Source organism: Hypanus sabinus, chromosome 28, assembly GCF_030144855.1.
Source record: "Hypanus sabinus isolate sHypSab1 chromosome 28, sHypSab1.hap1, whole genome shotgun sequence".
NCBI lineage: Eukaryota > Metazoa > Chordata > Chondrichthyes > Myliobatiformes > Dasyatidae > Hypanus > Hypanus sabinus.
In genome coordinates, this window is record NC_082733.1 from 43,340,945 (window position 1) to 43,365,625 (window position 24,681).

General features: G+C 48.6%; 1 protein-coding gene and 1 non-coding gene across 3 annotated transcripts in view; both read right to left on the minus strand.

The window, feature by feature from the left end:
* rasgrf1 (Ras protein specific guanine nucleotide releasing factor 1) overlaps nucleotides 1-24,681 on the minus strand; it is a 115,666-nt gene that overhangs the window by 66,998 nt on the left and 23,987 nt on the right. The window contains exon 2 of one of the 2 annotated variants that reach the window (XM_059953061.1): nucleotides 9,960-10,066. In XM_059953061.1, the coding sequence (XP_059809044.1) occupies nucleotides 9,960-10,066 (107 nt within the window). Of the gene's footprint in view, nucleotides 1-9,959; nucleotides 10,979-24,681 lie in introns of those variants that run through there. The other variant, XM_059953062.1, reaches the window with a different exon arrangement.
* LOC132382696 (U6 spliceosomal RNA) lies at nucleotides 19,771-19,881 on the minus strand. The gene has a single exon (XR_009508450.1). It is a non-coding gene; the product is annotated as a U6 spliceosomal RNA (small nuclear RNA).

The following is a 24,681-nucleotide window of genomic DNA, read 5'->3' on the forward strand; positions in this document are numbered from 1 at the left end:
ACATGTGGCATCCCAGGTAGTTTGGGTTGTAAAGAAAGCTTTTAGCACATTGGCCTTCATAAATCAAAGTGTTCTCAAACTTCTGGTAATTGCCCCCCCCCTCACCATTCCCGTTTCCCTCTTTCTCCTTATCTCTTTACTTCCCCATCACCTCTCTTCCTCCTTCATCTCCCTTTCTTCCATGGTCTTCTGTCCTCTCCTATCAGATTCCCCCTTCTCCAGCCCTTTATCTCTTTCACCAATCAACTTCCCAGCTCTTTACTTCACCCCTCCCCTTTTCCCATTTCACCTATCACCTCCCACCTTGTACTTCTTCCTTCCCTCTCCCCACCTTCTTGCTCTTTTTTTTTCCACCCTGATGGCATTGACTGTTAACTCTTTTCCATAGATGTTGCCGGGCCTGCTGAGTTCCTCCAGCATTTTGTGTGTGTTATTGAGCCCAGGAGATGGGATGTTATGTTGAAGTTGTATAAGACATTGGTGAGGCCTAATTTGGACAATTGTGTGTAAGTTTGGTCACCTGTCTACAGGAAAGATGTAAATAAGGTTGAAAGAGTACAGAGAAAATTTACGAGGATGTTGCCTTGGAGGACCTGAGTTAAAAAGGAAAGATTGAATAGGTTAGGACTTTATTCTTTGGAAAGTAGAAGATTGAGAGGAGATTTGATAGAGATATACTAAGTTATGAGGGGTATAGATCGGGTAATGCCAGCAGGTTTTTTCCACTGAGTTTGGGTGAGACTACAACCAGAGGTCATGGGTTAAGGGAGAAAAGTGAAAAATTTAAGAGGAACATGAGGGGAAACTTCTTCACTCAGAGGGCTGAGAGTGTGGAATGGACTGCCAGCACGAGTAGTGCATGTGAGTTCAATTTCCTGTACTTTCCTCCAATCACCCTAAAATTATGCTCCTTGGTTTAAATTTAAGAGAACTTGGGTAGGTACAAGGGTGGTGCAGGTATGGAGGGCTATGGCCCCTTGTGCAGGTCGATGAGAGTAGGCAGTTTAAATGATTCAACATGGACTAGATGGGCCTGTTTCTGTGCTGTACTCTTCTATAACTCTATGGGTGTAGTGGGTGGCATGGGCTCTTTGGGCCAAGAGGGAGTGTATTGCGAAATAAACTAAAATAAAACCTTCTTTAAATGATTTGGTATTGAGCTAGTCAGTCACAGTGTAAGTTCAGTAATTAGCTCTCTGCCCACTGATTAACTCAGGCAGCAATCCCACACGAGACGTGAACTCTGCCAAACACAAACAGTAAGCTGTGAGTCTCAGAGCTTCATCAGGCCTCTGGAAAGCCCGTTTCACATTTGCTCCACATACCAGCAGGTCACCAACTTTCTTCCTCGACCAGACACAACAATATTTGAGTGAGCAATCTGAAAATTTGTAAAACGTCATTAATTTTCCCTCTTTCTTCCATTTAGTTTTGTTTCATCTGTTGTATCAGTCAATGAAAGATTCTATTTATTCTCCTATTCTAGTTCCTCTGGCTTCCAGTTAACCAAAAACTTTTAGAATACTTATACTGGCTTTCAGTCCCTGTACTGTATATCTTGAGTAATCCCCTTCAACACCACAATTAAGTGAGAACTCAATTTCTGTCCTCTATTTCATGCCTATTCTTCCCCCCCCGCCCCCCCCCCACTGGCCACTTGATCCCTGTGTGGGCCAGTGCAGTCCTGATCTCATTTGTGGGCTTAGTGGGACAGCTACTGGGAGACAAGAACTGCAGTCCTTAGAAAGGACAACATGTTGGCCAATCCTAGAACATAGAACAGTGGAGCACAGTACCCTTCGGTCCACAATGTTGTGGCGACCTTTTAACCTTCTCTAAGGTCAATCTAACTCTTCCCTCCTATGTAGCCTTCCATTTTTCTACCATTCATGTACCTAAGCGTCTCCCAACTGTCCCTAATATCTCTGCTTCTGGTGGGATCCATGCGCCCACCACTCTCTGTGTAAAAACTTTACCTTTGACATCCCTTCCTGTACTTTCCTCCAATCACTCTAAAATTACGCTCCTTGGTTTTATCCATTTGAGCCCTGCGAAAAGTCTCTGGCTGACCACTGACCACTGGGTCCATGCCTCTTATTATTTTACACTCTTCTATCAAGACACCTCACACTCTCTCTCGCTCCAAAAATAAATCTAGCGATAAAAGTCTTTTTTTGTGCTTAGGATTCAACACTGTAAGATAAACAGCCGAAACCTTTGCCCCAAGTTATTCAGTGAAATCTTTTCAGTCCTTGCTTGAACAGTTGATAACGGTTCTCTGTAAACAGTGAAGGAACAAAATGTCACAACAGCGGGCACTCCAACCCTGTCAGGATGTGAGTGGGTTAGTCAGCAAGGCTCTTGACTTGCTTATTGAAACCATAGAAGGCCCACTTTACAGGCTTGTCCTTTATGGCCTTTGGTTACCATGGCTACTAAAAGCTTTTCTGGACATTGTTTGTCTTACCTAGCAATAATTGGCTACTCAAGCAAATAAAGAACATTCCAGAAGGAGCCGGTGACACTGACCTTAAGAAATAAACTGTACCCTGGCTATCAGTCAAACTCCTTCATCATTATTAACATAGGACACAAGAAGTGCTGAAGGAACTTGGCAAATCAGGTAAGATAGAGGGAGGGGAATATTCAGTGGACATTTCAAACCAAGACCATTCATCAGGACTGGAAAGGAAGGGGGAAGTGCCCAAAATATGAAGATTGGTGGGGGGGGGGGGAGAAAAGAGTACAAGCTGGCAGGTGATAGATAAGACCAGGCGAGGGGGAAGGTGAGTGAAAGGGGCAGTGGAGGGGGGATGAATGAAGTAAGAAGCTGGGAGCTGATAGGTGGAGGAGGAAAGGGCTGAAGGAGGAACCTGACAGGAGAGGAGAGTGGACCATGGAAGAAAGGGAAGGAGGACGGGCACAAGAGTGAAGTGATGGACAGGTGAGGAGAACAGAAGAGATAAGAACGTAACTAGAATGGGGAATGCAAAAAGAGAGAAGGGGGAGAGGGAGAAATTACCAGAAGTTGGAGAAGTCAATGTTCATGCCATCAGGTTGAGGGTTACCCAGGTGGGATGTGAGGTGTTTGGCATCAGCATCAATTTAGACCATGCGACAATAAGATTTAGGAGCAGAATTAGGCTATTTTGCCCATCAAGTCTGTTCCACCATTCCATCATGGCTGATCCATTTTCCCTCCCAGCCCCAATCTCCTGCCTTCTCCCTATATCCTTCTCCAATGCCAGCACATCCTTTCTCAGATAAGGAGCCCAAAGTGTCCATGGTACTCCCAGTGTGACCTGACTAATGACCTCTAAAGGTTCAGCAAAAGGTTCTTTTCTATTCGAGTCCTTTCAAAATGGACACATGGGCTCAGAACCAAGCAACCGACAAAACGCTGGGCAATCTCAGCGGGTCAGGCTGCGTTTATGGGAGGAAACAAGAGCTCTTGTTTCTGCATTGCTCCAGGTTCCAGGATGGCTGGTCAACAAATTATATGGCATATGCCAGTGACTCTGATCCCCCAGCTCTGCAGAGAAGTCTCATGACTCACAGCAGAACCCTTGGGAGAAGTGGGGTGGGTGGGCAAGGGATAATAATACAGGCTCTCTGGAGACACAGCAGAAACACTGTCTGACAGGTGAGTGGGTAGGTGGGGTGGGTGGGCAAGGGATAATAATACAGGCTCTCTGGAGACACAGCAGAAACACTGTCTGACAGGTGAGTGGGTAGGTGGGGTGGGTGGGCAAGGGATAATAATACAGGCTCTCTGGAGACACAGCAGAAACACTGTCTGGGTGAGTGGGTAGGTGGGGTGGGTGGGCAAGGGATAATAATACAGGCTCTCTGGAGACACAGCAGAAACACTGTCTGACTGGTGAGTGGGTAGGTGGGGTGGGTGGGCAAGGGATAATAATACAGGCTCTCTGGAGACACAGCAGAAACACTGTCTGACTGGTGAGTGGGTAGGTGGGGTGGGTGGGCAAGGGATAATAATACAGGCTCTCTGGAGACACAGCAGAAACACTGTCTGACAGGTGAGTGGGTAGGTTGGGTGGGTGGGCAAGGGATAATAATACAGGCTCTCTGGAGACACAGCAGAAACACTGTCTGACTGGTGAGTGGGTAGGTGGGGTGGGTGGGCGAGGGATAATAATACAGGCTCTCTGGAGACACAGCAGAAACACTGTCTGACTGGTGAGTGGGTAGGTGGGGTGGGTGGGCAAGGGATAATAATACAGGCTCTGGAGACACAGCAGAAACACTGTCTGACAGTGAGTGGGTAGGTGGGGTGGGTGGGCGAGGGATAATAATACAGGCTCTCTGGAGACACAGCAGAAACACTGTCTGACAGGTGAGTGGGGAGGTGGGGTGGGTGGGCAAGGGATAATAATACAGGCTCTCTGGAGACACAGCAGAAACACTGTCTGACTGGTGAGTGGGTAGGTTGGGTGGGTGGGCGAGGGATAATAATACAGGCTCTCTGGAGACACAGCAGAAACACTGTCTGACAGGTGAGTGGGTAGGTTGGGTGGGTGGGCGAGGGATAATAATACAGGCTCTCTGGAGACACAGCAGAAACACTGTCTGACAGGTGGTAGGACAACTGCACCGTATGGGCCTTCAAAGTGCAGCCACTGTCTGTATGAGGTTTATAATTAGCACAATTAATACTGGTGTGAATTTCACTGCTGGCCTGAGAGGATCTCAGAATGCGGCCATCAGTACGTGTAAATTAGATGTGAGGGCGAGGACGGCAGTGTTGTAATAAGATAACCTGTTGCTTCAAACATTTGTGCCTGGCTATTCGTACTCTGCCTTGGAAGATTAGCGCTGGCCTAAAGCTACCTCGAGGAAAAGCCAAAATACATCTTATTCTCCTTCACCAGCTGTGAGCTGGCCATCTCTTTCAAAGGACTGGCGTGGGCTGAATGGGCTGAATGGCCCCCTTTCTCCAAATCATAAGCGCAAGAGATTCTGCAGGTGCTGGAAATCCTGAGCAACACACAAAATGCTGGAGGAACTCAGCAGGTCAGGCAGCAACTCTGGAAACAGTTGGCATTTCGGTCTGAGACCCTTTATCAGGACTGGAAAGGAAGGGGACAGAAGCCAGGGTAAGAAGGTGGGAGGAGTGGAGGGAGTACAAACTGGTCGGTGACAGGTGAGCGGGTAGGTGGGTGGGTGGGGGAGAGAAGCTGGGAGGTGACAGGTGAGTGGGTAGGTGGGTGGGTGGGGGAGAGAAGCTGGGAGGTGGCAGGTGAGTGGGTAGGTGGGTGGGTGAGGGAGAGAAGCTGGGAGGTGACAGGTGAGTGGGTAGGTGGGTGGGTGAGGGAGAGAAGCTGGGAGGTGGCAGGTGAGCGGGTAGGTGGGTGGGTGGGGGAGAAAAGCTGGGAGGTGACAGGTGAACGGGTAGGTGGGTGGGTGGGGGAGAGAAGCTGGGAGGTGGCAGGTGAGTGGGTAGGTGGGTGGGTGAGGGAGAGAAGCTGGGAGGTGACAGGTGAGTGGGTAGGTGGGTGGGTGGGGGAGAGAAGCTGGGAGGTGACGTGAGCGGGTAGGTGGGTGGGTGAGGGAGAGAAGCTGGGAGGTGACAGGTGAGTGGGTAGGTGGGTGAGGGAGAGAAGCTGGGAGGTGACAGGTGAACGGGTAGGTGGGTGGGTGGGGGAGAGAAGCTGGGAGGTGACAGGTGAGTGGGTAGGTGGGTGGGTGGGGGAGAGAAGCTGGGAGGTGACAGGTGAGTGGTAGGTGGGTGGGTGGGGGAGAGAAGCTGGGAGGTGACAGGTGATTGGGTAGGTGGGTGGGTGGGGGAGAGAAGCTGGGAGGTGACAGGTGAGTGGGTAGGTGGGTGGGTGGGGGAGAGAAGCTGGGAGGTGACAGGTGCGTGGGTAGGTGGGTGGGTGGGGGAGAGAAGCTGGGAGGTGACAGGTGAGTGAGTAGGTGGGTGGGTGGGGGAGAGAAGCTGGGAGGTGACAGGTGAGTGGGTAGGTGGGTGGGTGGGGGAGAGAAGCTGGGAGGTGACAGGTGAGTGGGTAGGTGGGTGGGTGGGGGAGAGAAGCTGGGAGGTGACAGGTGAGCGGGTAGGTGGGTGGGTGGGGGATAGAAGCTGGGAGGTGACAGGTGAGCGGGTAGGTGGGTGGGTGGGGGAGAGATGCTGGGAGGTGACAGGTGAGTGGGTAGGTGGGTGGGTGGGGGAGAGATGCTGGGAGGTGACAGGTGAGCGGGTAGGTGGGTAGGTGGGGGAGAGAAGCTGGGAGGTGACAGGTGCTTGGGTAGGTGGGTGGGTGGGGGAGAGATGCTGGGAGGTGACAGGTGAGCGGGTAGGTGGGTGGGTGGGGGAGAGAAGCTGGGAGGTGACAAGTGAGTGGGTAGGTGGGTGGGTGGGGGAGAGATGCTGGGAGGTGACAGGTGAGTGGGTAGGTGGGTGGGTGGGGGAGAGAAGCTGGGAGGTGACAGGTGAGCGGGTAGGTGGGTGGGTGGGGGAGAGAAGCTGGGAGGTGACAGGTGAGTGGGTAGGTGGGTGGGTGGGGGAGAGATGCTGGGAGGTGACAGGTGAGTGGGTAGGTGGGTGGGTGGGGGAGAGAAGCTGGGAGGTGACAGGTGAGTGGGTAGGTGGGTGGGTGGGGGAGAGATGCTGGGAGGTGACAGGTGAGTGGGTAGGTGGGTGGGTGGGGGAGAGATGCTGGGAGGTGACAGGTGAGCGGGTAGGTGGGTGGGTGGGGGAGAGAAGCTGGGAGGTGACAGGTGAGTGGGTAGGTGGGTGGGTGGGGGAGAGATGCTGGGAGGTGACAGGTGAGCGGGTAGGTGGGTGGGTGGGGGAGAGATGCTGGGAGGTGACAGGTGGAAGAGGTAGGGGGCTGAAGAAGGAATCTAGTAGGAGTGGAAGGATGACCATGGGAAAGAGGGAAAAAGGAAGAGAACCAGAAGGAGGTGATGGGCAGGTGAGGTGAAGAGAAGGGGTAAGAGGGCAAAAACATTGATTCATCTGATGTCTCTCCTCCTTCCCTTACTCCCATGGTCCATTCTCCTCTCCTACCAGATTCCTTCTTCTTCATCCCTTTACCTCTTCCACCTGTATCAACTCCCAGCATATCACTTCATCCCCACCCACCTACCTCATCACCTGGTCTCACCTGTCACCTGCCAGCTTGTGATCCTCCTCCCCCTTTCCTTAACAATCCTGATGAAGGATCTGCTGCGAACCTCCGGCGTTTTGTTGTTCCACTGACTGGCTTTGCTTTTCTGTCTGGGCAGTTATGTTATTGAATGCAAATTCAAGGTCAGGTTTACTGTCGTCTACACGTATACAACCAAACGAAACGCTGTCCTTCCGGACCACGGTGCACCCACAATACGTATATCACACACAGCACGTAGAACAAAATATTATCATAAAAATGTTAATAACATGTAATTAAAATGCATATAGTGCACTACACAGGTAAACAATTCTACACTACAGCTCTGTTATCCAAGTGATCAATCTCAACCACTGTCTAGACTGTAATAGGATGCCGTTTCGAAAAGAGCCAACAAAGTGAAGTAACTGTATAAAATCAAAACTGTACTGGACATGTGATGATTTGCAGGGATTCCTTGCTGGTTCTTTAGAAAGTCTGTACAGATATGACGGATTCCACATCCTCCCTTGATAAAATGCTGATGAAGCCTGAAATGTCAACTGTTTATTCCTCTCCACAGACGCTGCCTGACCTGCTGAGTCCCTCCAGCATTTAGTGTGTGTTCCTCTGGCCCTCCAGCATCTGCAGAATCTCTTGTGTTTATAACCTCCCTCTGAGCTGTATTGTTTGCTAACCTCTGCTGATAGTGACGTGCTGTGGGTGGTGGGGTGGAGATTCATCTCTCTCAAAAGAGGTGTAAGATACACCTTCCCTCTGCTAGCCTGCAGGTCACCCTTGAGAAGGTGTAGCACCTACTTAGCCCCTGATCAGGGTCACTTGAAACCATGGGAGCAGGTGGTGGACAGTCGTACAAGCAGCCGGTGCATATCACAAGCCCTGGTTATGTGACCAGTGACGGCAGGCAGACAATCCTTAAGAGTATTGATAATGGCTGGGGTCACCCGTCTTGTAAAGACTCTGCCCAGAGGGAGACAATGGCAAACCATTTCTGTAGAAAAATTTGCCAAGAACAATCATGGTCATGGAAAGACCATGATCACCTACTTCATACAACACAGCATGTAATGATGATGTCAAATGGCACAGCACATAATGATGATGTCATACGACATGGCACATAACGATTACGATGATGAGTGACTTAGTGCAACAACAATGGAACAACTCACACAAAACGCTGCAAGAACTCAGCAGGTCAGGCAGCATCGATGGAAAGAAATAAACAGTCGATATTTTGGGCCGAGACCCTTTATCAGGACTGGAAACCAGAATAAGAAGGTGTGAGGAGGGGAAGGAAGACAAGTTAGAAGCTTAGGTGAAGCCAGGTGAATGGAGAATGGGGCATGATGTAAGAAGCTGGGAAGTGATAAGTGGAAAAGGCCAAGGGCTAGAAAAAATAGAATCTGGTAGGAGAGGAGAGTAACCTTGGGAGGAAGGGAAGGAGGAGGGACACCCTGAGGATGTGATAGGCAGGTGAGGAGAAGACGTAAGAGGCCAGAGTAAGGAATTAAAGGAGAAGGAAGGGGAAGGGGAAAATTACCTGAGGCTGGTGAAATCGATGTTTATGCCATCAGGTTGGAGGCTACCGAAATGGAATATGAGGTGTTTCTCCTCCAGCCTGAGAGTGTCCTCATCGAGACTGAAGAGCAGGCTGTGGGTTGACGGTAATGGAGTGTTGATCAATCACAATGATCATTCTCCATTGATGTGGCCACACCAGGTGTGGAAGCCCGGGTGTGCTGCATAGGGAAACTGAAAATGTAAACTCACTGTTCCTTTGTTGGTGCAACAATCCTGTTTTCTGTCACCTGTCACTCCTAGACCACAGTTGATTCAGGAAGGGGAAGCAGGAGAACACACACCAATCATCATCAAGAGATCAGCAGTGGAAAGGGTGAGCAGCTTCACGTTCCTGGGTGTCAACATCTCTGAAGGTCTATTCTGAGCCCAACATATTGATGTGATTACAATTACAGGCAAGCTAGAGGCTGCATTTCAGGAGACTGGTATGACACCAAAGACTCTAGCAAATTCCTACGGAGCATTCTGACTGGTGGCATCGCCATCTGGTATGGAGGGGCCATGGCACAGAACTGAAGACTCAGGCAGCTCCCTCGTGGGTACGAGCCTTCCAACAGTCGAGGACATCTTCAAAAGGCAGCATCCATCCTGAAGAGCCCTGATCCTCCCTTTTCTCTTCACAGGTACTGTCATTAGTGAGCAGGTACAGGAGCCTGAAGACACACACTCAATGTTTTAGGAGTAGATTCTTCTTCTCTGCCAGCAGATTTCCAAACAGTCCATGAACTCACGATCACTACCTCACTATTTTGCTCTCTTTTTGCACCAATTTTTTTTGTGCATTTCTCACTGTGATTTATAGTCATTTTTAAGGTATTGCTCTGTATTGCTGCTGCAAATTTCACAGCATCATCAGATGGGAAATGGAGTGAGCTGGATACCCAGGTTAAGAGAAAGGCAGGGTATCGCCAGGGTAATGGGGTTGGGGGAGTGGGAGGTAGGAGTCTGACCAGTTTGGAGGGGCTGAGGGAGAGGAAGGTGGGGAACTGACCAGGGTAGTGAGTTTGAGGGAGAGGGAGGTGAGGGACTGAGCAGGGTGGAGGGGTTGAGGGAGAAGGAGTTGAGGGACTGACCAGGGTAGTGAGTTTGAGGGAGAGGGAAGTTAGGGAGAGAGAGGTGGGGGACTGACCAGGGTGGAGGGGTTGACAGAGAGGGAGGTGAGGGAGAGAGAGGTGGAGGACTGACCACAGTGGAGGGGTTGAGGGAGAGGGAGGTTGGAGACTAACCAGGTGAGCCTACCTTGCATGGCCAATCGCTGTCACCCAGTCATCACAATCCTTCACGTCCTCTGTTCTCAGCTCCAGGGCTTTCTGGGCATCATGGCCAAAGTTAATGGTGAAGTAATACTGCAGGAAACAAATAACAGAGTCTCTCAGAACAGCCCCAACAAACAGATACCCAAGAAAGTTCCATAACATCACCTCCCAGTTCCAATACCACCATTATCACCAAATCCCACCCTCCTGTAGCCGTTCGGAGAGGCAGCAAGACCTTCACCCTGGACTAGGAGAATCCTGGCTCCACCAGATAGCCTCTCCTCCCTGCCTATTGCCTGATGCTGAGGTCAAGCGCTCCAGTTGCTTGGAGTGAACATCATGAATAGTCTGTCCTGGTCCAACCATGTAGCTGTCAGGGCCAAGAAAACTCACCAATGCCTCGGGAGGCAAAGACCTTCCGCATGTCCCTGTCAACCCTTCCCATCTTTTATTGACACAGCGCAGAAAGCATCATATCTGAATGCATCACAGCATGGTATAGTAACTAGCTACGAATACTGCAGAGAGCTGTGGACACAGCTCAGCAGAAACTAGGCTCCTCTCTTATGGCCTCTGTCTACACTTCTCACTGTCTCAATAAAGCAGCCGGCATAATCATAGACCCATCCACCCCGGATATTCTCACTTTCCTCCTCTCTCACTGGGCAGAAGACCATAAGGGATAGGACAGAATTAGGCCATTCAGCCCATCAATTCTGTTCCACCATTTCATCATGGCTGATCTATTTCCCTCTCAGCACTGTTTGCCTGCCTTCTCCTCTTACCCCTTCACACCCTGACTAATCAAGAACCTCTTAACCTCTGCCTTGTCCTCCAAAGCCATCTACGACAATGGTTCACCACCCTCTGGCTGAGGAAATTCCTCCTCATACGGAAGCCTGAGTGCATGTACCATTAGGCTCGAGGACAGCTTCTTGTACAACTATTGAATTTCCCTTATTATGACCTTGCACCTCACTGTCTTTTTTTTTATTACAAAATCCTTTATTACAAATATCGGTGCTATACAATATATACAAGACAGTGGCAAACACAATTACTGCACTACAAATAGACAATAGACATTACACCAGAATGTTGCCATCTCTATCCATGATGGCATTTACACCCTGCGGATCCCAACGGTCTCGAAACTCCTCTAAGGCCGCTGTGGACTGCGCGTGTTCTTTTTCAATATTTACCCGGGCTCGAACATACCCCCTAAACATTGCCAGGCAGTCTGCCCGGGGAGATCCTCCTGCCACCCGTTTCCAAGACCCTCGGATTGCGGATTTTGCCAGCCCCAGGAGCAAGTTGACTAGGACATCCTCATCCCTCCATGCCCCCCTCCTCACTGGATGACCATATATAAATAGGGTGGGGCTAAAATGCAGCCAGAAGGCGAGAAGCAGCCCACGCAAATACGCAAAAAGAGGCTGCAGCCTCACACACTCCATGTATATGTGGTACACGGTTTCCTCCAGCCCACAGAAGTGGCATGCGGGTGGGAGATCCATGTACAAACTGAAAAACTTATTGCAGGGCACCGCTCTATGCAGTACCCTCCAGCCGAGACCCCCTAGGTGCATGGGAAGAACCCCGGCATAAAGGGACTTCCAGTGGGTACCCTCCTCACCTCTGGGTGGAAGGACCGACCGCCATGGCGTGTCGGGATGGTGGACAAGGGCAAGGAAGTGGAGGAAGTGGAGTAGCAGCCCATACAGATACCTCCTACTTGCATCCCTGAATGGGACTGTGGGTATTGATGAGAGACAGCCCAATTTGTGTGGACACGGCTCCCGGAGAAGATTGCGGGGTCTGGGCCCGACAAGCAGCTCGGCCTGAGTTGGTCCACACAACTGAGCCGCACCGACAGCCACTGAGGTAGGGCAAGGGTCGGCCAGGACCCCGCCCTCCGCCAGAGGTGGGGATTCCTGGCCTGAGGCGACCATGTTCCAGACTCTCAGTAGGTCCTGATAGAAACCGGGCAGACTCCGCAAAGCAGTCTACCTGCACTGCACTTCCTCTGCAGCTCTGTTCTACCTCAATGCCCTGTGTAAAGAGTTGATCTGTAAACAGTAAAGCACAGCAAGTTTTTCACTTACCTCAGATCGTGTGACAATAATAAACCAATTTACCAGCTTACCATATTTCTACAATTAGTAAACAGACTTAGTTGCTTATTAAAATTTTTAAAAATCCAAACAGTTTTTCAGTGTTAAAGAGGTTAAACATTAACTACATCTGCAATCATCACGATAATAATCGCAAAGATTGGTGGCGTAGCAGTTAGTCTAACGGTATTACGGCCCAAGCGATCCGGGTTCAATTCCTGCTGCAGTCTGTAAGGAGTTTGTATGTTCTCCCCGTGACCGTGTGGGTCGCTCCAGCCCCTCCCACAGCCCACAGACCTACAGTTTAGGGTTAGTGAGTGATAGGCATGCATTGTTGGTGCTGGAGGTGTGGTGAGAATTGCACACTGTCCCCAGCACCCACTTGGGTTGTGATCGTCACTGATGCATTTCCCCTGCAGTGCAGCTCCACCGGCTACTTGAAGTTCTTCAGAGTGATTCAGTCCGGAACCGCATGGTGGGAGGGGCGGTACTGAGGGAGGGTCACACTGTGGGAGGGGCGGTACTGAGGGACGGTCACTGTGGGAGGGGCGGTACTGAGGGAGGGTCACTGTGGGAGGGGCGGTACTGAGGGAGGGGCGGTACTGAGGGAGGGTCACTGTGGGAGGGGCGGTACTGAGGGAGGGGCGGTACTGAGGAAGGGTCACACTGTGGGAGGGGCGGTACTGAGGGAGGGTCACACTGTGGGAGGGGTGGTACTGAGGGAGGGTCACACTGTGGGAGGGGTGGTACTGAGGGAGGGTCACACTGTGGGAGGGGCGGTACTGAGGGACGGTCACACTGTGGGAGGGGCAGTACTGAGGGAGGGTCACACTGTGGGAGGGGCAGTACGCTGCATTGATGGAGAGGCAGTGCTTTGTGGGAGGAAACGAGAGCCAGAGGAAACCCATGTAGTCACAGGCAGATTGCAGTCAGCGGCGGGTATGGAACATGAGCTGCTGGTGCTGTAAAGCATTATGCTGTTGTGTTGCCCCAGTAGCAGGATCGGTTCACCCGGCCCTCGTGAGCGTGTGGCTGAACACAGTTCACACACAATCGATAACCTATCAGGAAGACCCAAGAGTTGTTGCTGCACTGCTTGGGTATGAACGAAGGAAGACTTCAATCCATTTCCTTCATCAATTGCTGCCAGATTTTCCTCATTGCTGCTTACAGGATCTTTCCATGCCTTTGTTTACATTCTGAAGTGAAAGAACGTAGGAGCTTGGGGGCTACAGACAGCTGAAGGGAGGGCTGGCAGGGAGAGCGTGGAGAGCTCAGGTGGTGCTACAGGAGATACCAAGCAGATAACTAACAGCAGGACGCAACCCTGCCATAAGACCTCTGATAGGAATAACTCTCACCAAGTACAAGCTCTTCAAATGCCAATCGCAAGAAAGCACACAGCTTGAGAGAGCTTTTGCTCACTTTCAACGTGGTCCATTGTAAAAATCTATTTGTTTATTTAAAGAAAGCCTATCAATACAATTTTTTTTTGCAAGGAAGTTAGCAAAAGTGTAGAGAAATAATCAGCAGCGTTCAGAAATGTGGGCAAGAGCACAGAGGCTGCAAGATATGAGCAAGAGTGTGATGAAACCCATTGATATTGTGTGGCTCAGATTCACACTGCAAAATGAAAAGGCTGAAAGAACTCCTGTACAGAAACTGACAATAACATCTTCTGCTCAGAAGGTGCAATGTTTAGTCCACAAAGCTGCACACTCTGTGTTCTAAAGGAATGGAAAAGGTGCAATTCATGAATGATTGAAGGGGCAGTTAATGATGGAGTGTGGATGACTTCACTCAACACATCTCTGAACTGATCCCACAACCTATAGTTCCACTTTCAAACACTCCACTTCTCAGGTTCACTTAATTATTTGTTTGTTTATTTACCAATGGTCAGTTTGTCTACTTCTGCACATTGGTTGTGTGTCAGTCTTTTCGTCCAGTTTTTCATTGATTCTAATGTGTTTCTTCATTCTACTGTGAATGCCCACAAGAAAATGAACCTCAGGGTTGTACATGGTGACATATATGTACTTTGATAATAAACTTACTTTGAACTTTGGATTACCAGGAGGGTCACGTGCAGACATCAAAGTCCATGTATTACAACTGTTATATGAACTAGATGGGCCAAATGGCCTAATTCTGCTCCTGTGTCTAATGGTTTAATCATTCATATAGCCAGGAAGGCCATTTGGCCCCTCAAAGGTGTTCCTCCTTTTGGGGGGCAACTTTCAACCTTTAGTAAGAGATTCTGCAGATGTTGGAAATTCAGAGCAACGCACACACACAATGCTGGAGGGACTCAGCAGATCAGGCAGCATCTATGGAGAGGAATAAACAGTCAACATTTCAGGCCGAGACCCTTTATCAGGACTATCTTGGCCTGAAACATCGACTGTTTATTCCTCTCCATGGACGCTGCCTGACCTGTTGAGTTCCTCCTGCATTTTGTGCTTATTTCAATCTTAACTCACCTTTCAAAAAAATGTGCAGATGTTACAGCCCTTTTCCTCCTGTCCTATCCACACGCCCCATCACCATCGTCATGTACCTTCTGTTCATTGCAGCGTGGGCTTCAGAAGCTACATTCAGCAGTGGACCTCTGACTGTCAGCAAGACGCAGGAGGTGTTGGTGCTCTGATCAATGAAGATCAAAGGGAGACATGTTCTCCAGTAAACCATATCTTACCTATCACTGCCACGTTTAATCAGCCATTGCTGTTCATGGGAACTTTCTAATGGTGGTAGGAGTTCAACAGCACAAAGTTCAAAGTAAATGTTGCCAAATGCAATCCAGAGATTCATTTTCTTGTGGGCATTCTCAGCAAATCTATAGAATAATAACTATAACTGAATCAATGAAAGACCGCCTAACTAGGGCATTCAACCAGTGTACAGAAGACAATAAACTGTGTAAATACAAAAAAAAAGAATAATAACAGCACACTAAGCAATAAATACTGAGAACATGAGATGAAGAGACCTTGAAAGTGAACCGGGTTCAGTGGGAACAGTTCAGTGATGGGGTGAGACAAGTTGAGTGAAGTTATCCTCTCCGGCTGAAGAGCCTGATGGTTGAGGGGTAATAACTGTTCCTGACCCTGGTGGTGTGGGTCCTGAGGCTCCTGCGCCTTCTTCCTGATGGCAGCAGTGAGAAGGGAGCATGTCCTGGATGGTGGGTGTTCATACCGCTTTCCTGTGACAGTGTTTCATGTAGATGTGCTCAATGGTTGTGAGGGCTTTAGCCATAGAATAGGATTTAATTTCCTGTTTCCTGCGTCAGCTTTGGTGAGCACCTTCGTTCCATCCACAACAAGCAGAGTTTCCTAGTGGCCACCCATTTAAGTTCTACTTCCCATTTTCCATTCCGCCCTGTGGTGCACCATCAATAACTCTCGGTGACGTGAGGCGAGTGATAGGCTTTATTAGCTGGAAGAAAGCACCGTCAGCAGCAAGAAACCAACACACAACATCCTGGAGACTGAGGGAGGAGCAGTGCCTCCAATCGCCTTTATACAGGGGTCTGTGGGAGGAGCCACAGGAGCAGTCAGCAGCGGGCGTGTCCTGTCAGTTCATGGCCTGCTGAACTGCCACAATGAGACCACTCTCAGGGTGGAGGAGCCACACCTCATATTCCATCAGGGTAGCTTCCAACCTGATTGCATGAACATCAATTTCTCTAACTGCCAGTAATTTCTCCTCGCTCCCCTTCTTTCTTTTTCCATTCCCCATTCTGGCTCCTCTCTCACCCCTTCCCTTCTCCTCACCTATCCATCACCTCCCCTCCTGCCCTTTCTTCCATGGCCCATTCCCCTCTCCTATCAGATTCCTTCTTCTTTAGCCCTTTACCTCTTTCAACCATCACCTCCCAGTTTCATCTCCCCCTTACCCACCCACCTTCCCCCTCACCTGGTCTCATCTGTCACCTGTCACCTGTCACCTTGTATTTCTTCCCCCCCTCCACAACCCACCTTTTTATTCTGGCTTCTTCCCCCTTCCTTTCCCGTCTTTATGAGGAGTCTCGGTCGGAAATGTTGACTGTTTATTCCTTTCTATAGATGTAGCCTGACCTGCTGAGTTACTGTGGCATTTTGTGTGTGTTACTTTCATTTCAGTGTTTGACTTCCTCTTGTTCCCTGATGTAACAGAGATTTTCAGAGAGTTCCCTTCTCCCAGATGCATCAGCCAGGCTGGGTGTACGTATACATCCATGCCTTTGTAAAACAGTTGAAGCATTAGTTGGGAATAACACTTACAGGATGGTCTAGAATGGACACCACACTAGCGTGGCAGTTAGCGTGACGCTACGACAGTTCACGGTATCGGAATTTGGCATTCAACCCCAGCATCCCCTGAAAGGAGTCTGTGTGTCCTCCCCATGGAATGCATGGGTTTTCTCCCACAGTCCAAGAACGTACTGGGCAGGTTAATTGGTCATAGTAAATTGTCCCGTGATTAGATTAGGGTTAAATCGAGGGTTTCACAGGCTGCTGGTGGTGTGGCTCAGAGGGACGAAAAAGCCTATTCCAAGCTATATCTTTCAATAAATAAAAATAGTAGTGCGTGGCCTGTTTTATAGTACAGAACTTTTCACAAAAATATACCTTACTGAAGTATATTGTTATATGAACAGAACGTGACATTTTCATCATTCGCTGTGCTAAGATCATCATTGTATATGCTTATCACGTTTACGCATGTCAGCATGGCATCAGTGTTTAGTCCTAACATTCTGTGGGCAATCGATTTTATCTGCAGGAGACGCTGCCTTAAGAAGGCAACATCTATCATCAGTGATCCCCACCATCCGGCCCATGGCATCTTCTCACAGCTCCCATCAGGCAGGGAGTACAGAACCCTGAAGCCCCTCACCACCACGTCCCATTCCGTTCCTGAAACAACCAGCGCTCATCACAGGATTTAGAATATAGAACAGTACAGGCCCTTCAGCCCGTGAGGTTGTACTGAGCTTTAACCTACTCTAAGATCTATCTAACCCTTCCCTTCCACAAAGCCCTTCACTTTTCTTTCATCCATGTGTAAATCTAAGAGTCTCTTAAATGTTCCTAATGTATCAGCCTCTACCACCACCCCTAGCAGGGCATTCCACACACTCACCACTCTCTGAGTTTAAAAAACCTACCTCTGGCAAACCCTATACTTTCCTCCAAACACATTTAAATAATGCCCCTCATATTGGCTATTTCCATTCTGGGAGAGTCTGGCTGTCCACTCGATCTATGCCTCATCATCTTGTACTCCTCTATCAAGTCACCTCTCATCCTCCTTCACTCTATAGAGAAAAGCCCGAGTTCCCTCAACCTCATTTCATGTTTTTCTCGCAAATGCTTCTGATCTGATGCTTTGTGCCTGCAATGCTGCTGAAGGCTTACTTTGCACCTCTGCACACATGTACTTGTGCATATAACAATTAACTTGAGTTTGACTTTAAAGATTAAAGGTTAGTTTTATTTGTCAGTGAAGAGTGTCATTTATGTCAAATCAGTGAGGATTGTACTGGGGAGCCCCAGGGTTGCCAAGCTTTCAATGCCAGCGTAGCATGCCCATGACTCACTGACCCAGACTCGATGTCACTGGAAAGTGGGAGGAAACCCATGCGGTACAGACTCCTTCCAGACAGCAGTGGGGAGTCAAACCCCATCGCTGGTGCTTTAAAGTGTTTTGCTAACTGCTACGTTACAGTGGCCTATTGACTTTGACTTTGAGAGGTGCTCCTTCCACTGCGTGTGCTGTGGCGAGAGGACCCTCTGCTGGGGTTTCACTGAATTTCAGTGCATCCGTCAGCACGTAAAGCCGCATTCACTTGCAGAAACTCCTCATGCTTGGAAGTCCAATGTGCTTCAGACAGATCTCTTTCTCACCTCCGTCTCAGAATATTTTTTGATAGCATAATTTGTGCAAAGAATGTATGGATTTAGGAAGAGATTCACGTGGAATCTGACAACATTATGAACATTTTAATGTGCCAGGGTGCTAGGTTAGTGTAGCAGCTAGGGTAAGGCTTCACGGTGCCGGTGATCAGGGTTCAGTTCCCATCGCTGACTGTAAGGAGTTTGCACGTTCTCCCAGTGCCCATGACTGTAGGTTCCTCCCCAGACGTATGAATTAGGGTTCGTAAGTTGTGGGCATGTTATGTTGGCACCAGAAGCGTAACGACAATTGCAGACCACGTTGGCCAATGACGCAAAACGACACATTTCGATGTCCATGTGACAATTAAACCTAATCCCTTTGTTTTAGCTTGATCTTCAAACTAAAGTTAAGCAGTTTTTTGAAGGAATTTTGGTCACATCTTTTGCTAAGCGCTGCAGTGCTTGAGCATTTGACACTACACTGCACTTATTGACTTGTTTACTGAGTCTGGAGACAGAGTTTAAAATTATCCAGCAAGGGGTTGGTGACATCACCGTACACCAAGCAGCGCTGTCACGTATCCCTGGAGTAATCAGACCGTACAGCCCACTAGAGCAGAAGATTCAAAATGAGGGCACTGTCTCGGCACAGACAACAGCCTGGGAGATGTAATGGCCATACACACTGAGGGCTGTCCAACCCCACCCCTCAGGTGAGACAGTACCCGGTGCTGAGGGAGCCTCCAATCCTTTCTAGCACAAATTCAGCAGGCCCAAATCTGTGAATTTGTGGTTCCCAAAGCTTCTTTCTCCTGGGACTGTTGTAGACTTGTTGACAGAAACTAATTGTTGTGGATAATTAAAAACTCTATCATCTTTGTATCATGTAACCACATGGATGAGCGAAGAACATAGAAAATTACAATGTGCCACCTTTCGACTTACTCTGAGATTAATCTAACCCTTCACTTTTACGTGGCCCTACAGAAATGAGAGTTTCTACAGATGCTGGAAATCTTAACCAACAGCAAGTGAGGGGGAAGAGGGGTGATGGGGGCGGGATGGATGAAATAAGAAGCTCAGAAGTGAGAGGTAGAAGAAGTAAAGGGCTGTAGAAGGAAGAGTTTGATTGGAGACGAGAGTGGACTGTGGGAGAAAGGGAAGGAGGAGGGGCACCAGAGGGAGGTGATGAGCAAGTGAGGAGAGAGGGGGTGAGAGGGGAACCAGAATGGGGATGGAAAAAGAGCAAAGTGGGAGGGGTGAGAATTTACCAGAATACGGAGAAATCGGTGTTTGTACCATCCGGTTGGAAGATACCCGGACAGAATATGAAGTGGTCCTCCTGCACCTGGAGCTTGGCCTCGCCGTGGCAGTACAGGCGGCCATGGACTGACAAGTGAAGATGGGAAGTTAGGTTGAAATGGGCGCAGTGGACTGAGTGAAGGTGCTCGACAAGGCTCAGAATGTGCCGCCTTGGATTAGTGCTGACTGTTGGAGACAGGAGGCTGGGGATTCAGCTAATCCCCAGGGTGACACTGAAGGAGAGCCGCACGCATTGATTTAGAAATACAGCGGGTAACTCGCCCTTCCGGCCCAACGAGGCCTCGCTGCCCAATCACAATTAACTTCCGAACCCAGACATCTTCGGAACGGGACAGGAAACCGGAGCACCTGGAGGAAACCCACGCGGTCACGGGGAGAACGTACAAACTCCCCACAGAGAGCGACAGGAATTAAACTCGGGTCGTCGGCGCTGTAGAGTGTTCCGCTAACCACTATGCTACTGTGCCAACCCTAATCAAATACGAAAGTCTTCACCAATCTGCATGTCATCCTTGCGTAGGAGTCATGCTAATCTTCTCGGTATCACTCCAACTTTAGTACATGTGCTGTCGAAATGGAGGGGCATCTCTGCACGTTTCCGTCTGCCCATTTACGTGAAAGCAGGATGTGCCATGGCATCTGTCTGATGAAGAGGTGGGGGGGGGGAGCTCCTCGGCGTCCCAGCCCCATCTAATATCACTGAGAACATACACAGTAACCTGGCCCCCAACACACTGCTGTTACCATGCAAGCTGTGCTTCCCACATTCTAACACTGACTACACAGTGATGGCCACGGTTGTGGCTTGTTCTAATGTAACCACTTCCTGCAATTCTACCCGTGCTAGGAAATGTACTCATCAAACTGCTTCACTTGAGCAATGACAAGGATAAGCTCAAAGTTAAAAAAGAACTTATTATCAAAGTTCAGATATGTCACCGTATACAACCCAGAGATTCACTGTCTTGCTCAATAAGCTCATAGAGTAATAACCATAACAGAAGCAACCTTCAACCCTGAGCACGCAAATCACTGCCTCTAATCTTTCCAGTCCACATCAAGGAAACAGAGCACGAATTGGGACGCAGATTATTCCCAATGCTGCACCTTCTTGGTAAACTACCCTACCTCACAGAAAGGTATCCAATGTGGGTGCATTATGGGTAACTGGCCCTCCCAGCCCAACGAGCCCACTCCGCGCAATTACATCTATGCGATCAATTACCCACCGACCTGTACGTCTTTGGAAAGTGGGAGAAAACTGGAGCACCTGGAGGAAACTCACACAGTCACAGGGAAAACATACAAACACCTTACAGGCAGCAGCGGGAAGCGAACCCGGGTCACCGACTACGCTAACCGCCGCACTGGCGCCAACCCCATCCAACAGCTTTGTTCAACAAGAATCATCGTCCCTTAAACACGTGACCTCCCGTGGAATTGTTTGTTGCCAGTGTGGGGTCTAATGCACAGGAAAAAGTTCATCTGCAGTGTTTGTGTATGTGTGTTACAGAGAGAGTGAGTAAGAGAGAGAGAGAGAGAGTGTGAGAGAGAGTGAGAGACAGAGAGTGAGAGAAAGTGAGAAAGAGAGTGAGTGAGAGAGAGGGAGAGAGAGTAAAGGATTGAGAGAGGGGAAGGGGAGAGGGGTAGAGGAGGGGAGGGGAGAGGGGGTGAGGAATGAGGGGTGAGGGGGAAGAGGGGAGAGGGAGAAGGGAGGGGGGAGATGTCTCAGAGAACTTCACTTGTCTTCTCCACACACTTTCTCAGCCCCTTTTACTGGGTGTGCCCCTCCCTCTGCATGCCCCAGTGTGGAGACCATGTGCTCGGAGACTCTCACTAACCGTGCTGGGTTGGTGTTTGAACAACATCCTGAATTCATGGCTCAGTAACAGCCACCACTGTATCAGGAAAGTGACAGGGAAGTGTCTGAACTGCAACCATTTCTAACAAATACTGAATTATGGGTGCTACTTACTGTCATTGAGGAAATATTAATGAGTGAGTTGATTAAAAACAATTTATTTATTTCAGCTACAAGATGTTCTAGTTAATTATAGTACTGTGGATTTGTTTCCCTGGTAACCAATTAAAGATTTCCTAAATGTACTTTTATGTACCAGAGTGTATTCTTTTGGCTCCTTAGAAGTGAATAATATCAGGAGACGCTATCTTTAGAAATCAGATGATTCCGGTACAATTCCACCATGGATATGCTCTAACTAAAGCTGCTAGGTCCTCTTTCAAGATCTGAAGTCCATCTCAAGTTCTTTTCCACGTGCAGCCTATAAATGGATTTAAATGAAATTGTTCTGGCGTAATTATTCCTATATTTGTTCAGCGTGTGTTAGATTGTTCCCACCTCAGTACTGATGTGACACGGAAGATGCTGTGTTGTCTGTTAGCCTCTGAGGTAAGCACTCCTGCCAGTGAGGCAGGGCACGGCGGCTGTGGCTGCGGCCTGCTCTACCGTGAGACCTGATGTCGACTGGGGGACTGCATCGTCGAGCACCTTCGCTCCACCTGCCACAGAAGGCAGGGATTTCTTGGTGGTCGCCCATTTCAATTCTCCCTCCAATTCCCATTCTGACATGTCCGTCCATGGCCTCCTATACTGCCACGATAGAGACACTCTCAGGGTGAAGGAGCAACATGTCATATTCCGTCTGGGTAGCCTCCAACCCGATGGCATGAGCATTGATTTCTCTAACTTCTGGTAATTTCTCCCGCTCCCCTTCTCTCTTTTTCCATTCCCCATTCTGGCTCCCCTCTTACTCTTCTCACCTATCCATAACCTCCCTCTGGTACCCCTCCTCCTTCCCATCCTGCCATGGTCCGCTCTCCTCTCTTAACAGAACCCTACTTCTTCAGCCCTTTACCTCTTGCACCTATCACCTCCCAGCTTCTCACTTCATTTGCCCTCCCACACCCACCCACCTTCCCCCTGACCTGTCACCTGGCAAATTATACTCCTTTCCTACCCCCCCCCCCACCTTCTTATTCGGGCTTCTTCCCCCTTCCTTTCCAGTCCTGATGCAGAGTCTCAGCTGAAACATCAACTGTTTATTCTCTTCTATAGACGCTGCCTGACCTGCTGAGTTTCTCTAGCATTTTGTGTGTGATTATGGTTAATGCCAGAAATTCGAGAGTGTTGGAGTCAGAAGTGAGTGCAGTTGCTGAGGAGAAGGTTTCTTGGGAAGCTGGAAAGTCTGAAGATTATAGGAGCAGAATTAGGCCATTTGACCTTTTGAGTCTGCACCGCCATTCAATCATGGCTGATCTTTTTCCCCCTCCTCAGCCCCACTCCCCGGCCTTCTCCCCGTAACCTTTGATGCCATGTCCAATCAAGAACCTATCAAGCTCTGCCTTAAATACACCCAACAACCTGGCCTCCTCCACAGCTGCCTGTGGTAATAAAATCCACAAACTCACCACCTCTTGGTAAAGATATTTTTCTGCATCTCTGCTTTAAATGGTTGCCCCTCTTTCCTGAGGATGTGTCTTGTTGTCCTAGACTCCCCCACCATGGAACATATTCTTTCCACATCTACTCTGTCTAGGTCTTTCAACATTCCCCCCCCCCCCATCCTAAATTCCAGCAAGTACAGACCCAGGGCTATCAAACATTACTCGTAAGATAACCCTTTCATTCCCAGAATTATCCTCATGAACCTCCTCTGAACTCTCCAATGCCAGCACATCTCTTCTTAGAAGAGGAACCCAAAACTATTCACAATACTCAAGGTGAGGCCTCACAAGTGTCTTATAAAGCCTCAGCATCACAGCCCTGCTCTTGTATTCTAGACCTCTTGAAATGAATGCTAACATTGCACTTGCCTTCCTCACCACTGACTCTACCTGCAAATCAAACTTTAGGACTCTCAAGTCACTTTGCATCTCAGATTTTTGGATTTTCTCCCCATTTAGAAAATAGTCCTCACATTTATTTGTACTACCCAAGTGCATGACCATACATTTTCCAATGTTGTATTTCATTTGCCATTTTCTTGCCCATTCTCCTAATCTGTTTAAGTCCTTCTGCAGCCTACCTGTTTCCTCAACACTACCTGCCCCTCCACCTATCTTCATATCATCTGCAAACCTGGCAACAAAGCCACCTATTCCATCATCTAAATCATTGACATACAACATAAAAAGAAGCGGTCCCAACACCGACCTCTGTGGAACAGCACTAGTCACTGGCATCCAGTCAGAAAAGGATCCTTTTATTTCCACCCGTTGCCTCCTACCTATCAGCCAATGCTTTAACCATGCCAGTAACTTCCCTGAAATACCATGGGCTCTTGGTAACCTTCCCTGAAATACCATGGGCTCTTGGTAAGCAGCCTCACATGTGGCACATTGTCAAAGGCCTTCTAAAAATCCAAATATACAACATCCACTTATTCCCCTCTATCTATCTATCCTACTTGTAATCTCCTCAAAGAATTCCAACGTTCGTCAGGCAAGATTTTCCCTCAAGGAATCCTTTCATTTCCTGTATCACCAAGTATTCCATAACCTCTTCCTTAACAATTGACTCCAACAACTTCCCAACCACTGAGGTCAGACTAACTGGTCTATAATTTCCTTTCTGCTGCCTCCCTCCTTTCTTAAAGAGTGGAATGACATTTGCAATTTTCCAGTCCTCTGGCAGCATGCCAGAGTCCAATGATTTTTGAAAGATCATTACTAATGCCTCCACAATCCCTACCACTACCTCTCTCAGAACCCTAGGGTGCAGTTCATCAGGTCCAACTAACATACATACCCTTAGGCTTTATCAGCTTTTTGAGCACCTTCTTTCTTGTAATAGTAACTGCACTCACTTCTGTTCCCTCACTCACACCCTTCAACATCTGGCACACTGTTACCATCTTCCACAGTGAAGATTGATGCAAAATACTCATTTACTTTATCTGCCATCTTCTTGTCCCCCATTATTATTTCTCCAGCCTCATTTTCTCACAATCCTTTATCCATTCTCATCTCTCTTATTTTTTTACATTCTTGTAAAAACCCTTTGCTATCCGCTTTAATATTGTTAGCTAGCTTGATTTCAAATTTCACCTTTTCCCTCCTAATGATTCTTCTAGTTGCCCTACTGTAAGCTTTTAAAAGCTTCCCAATCCTCTATCTTCCTGCTACTTTTTGCTTTGTTGTATTCACTCCCTTTTGCTTTTACATTAGCTTTGACTTCCCTTGTCAGCCATGGATGTCTATTTTGCCATTTGAGTATTTAGCTACTGAAGGTAGATTAGTCACCTGGACCAGATGGACTACACCCCAGGGTTCTTAAAGAAGTGGCTGAAGAGATTGTGGAGGCATTATCTATGATCTTTCAAGAATCACTAGGTTCTGGAATGGTTCCGGAGGACTGGAAAATTGC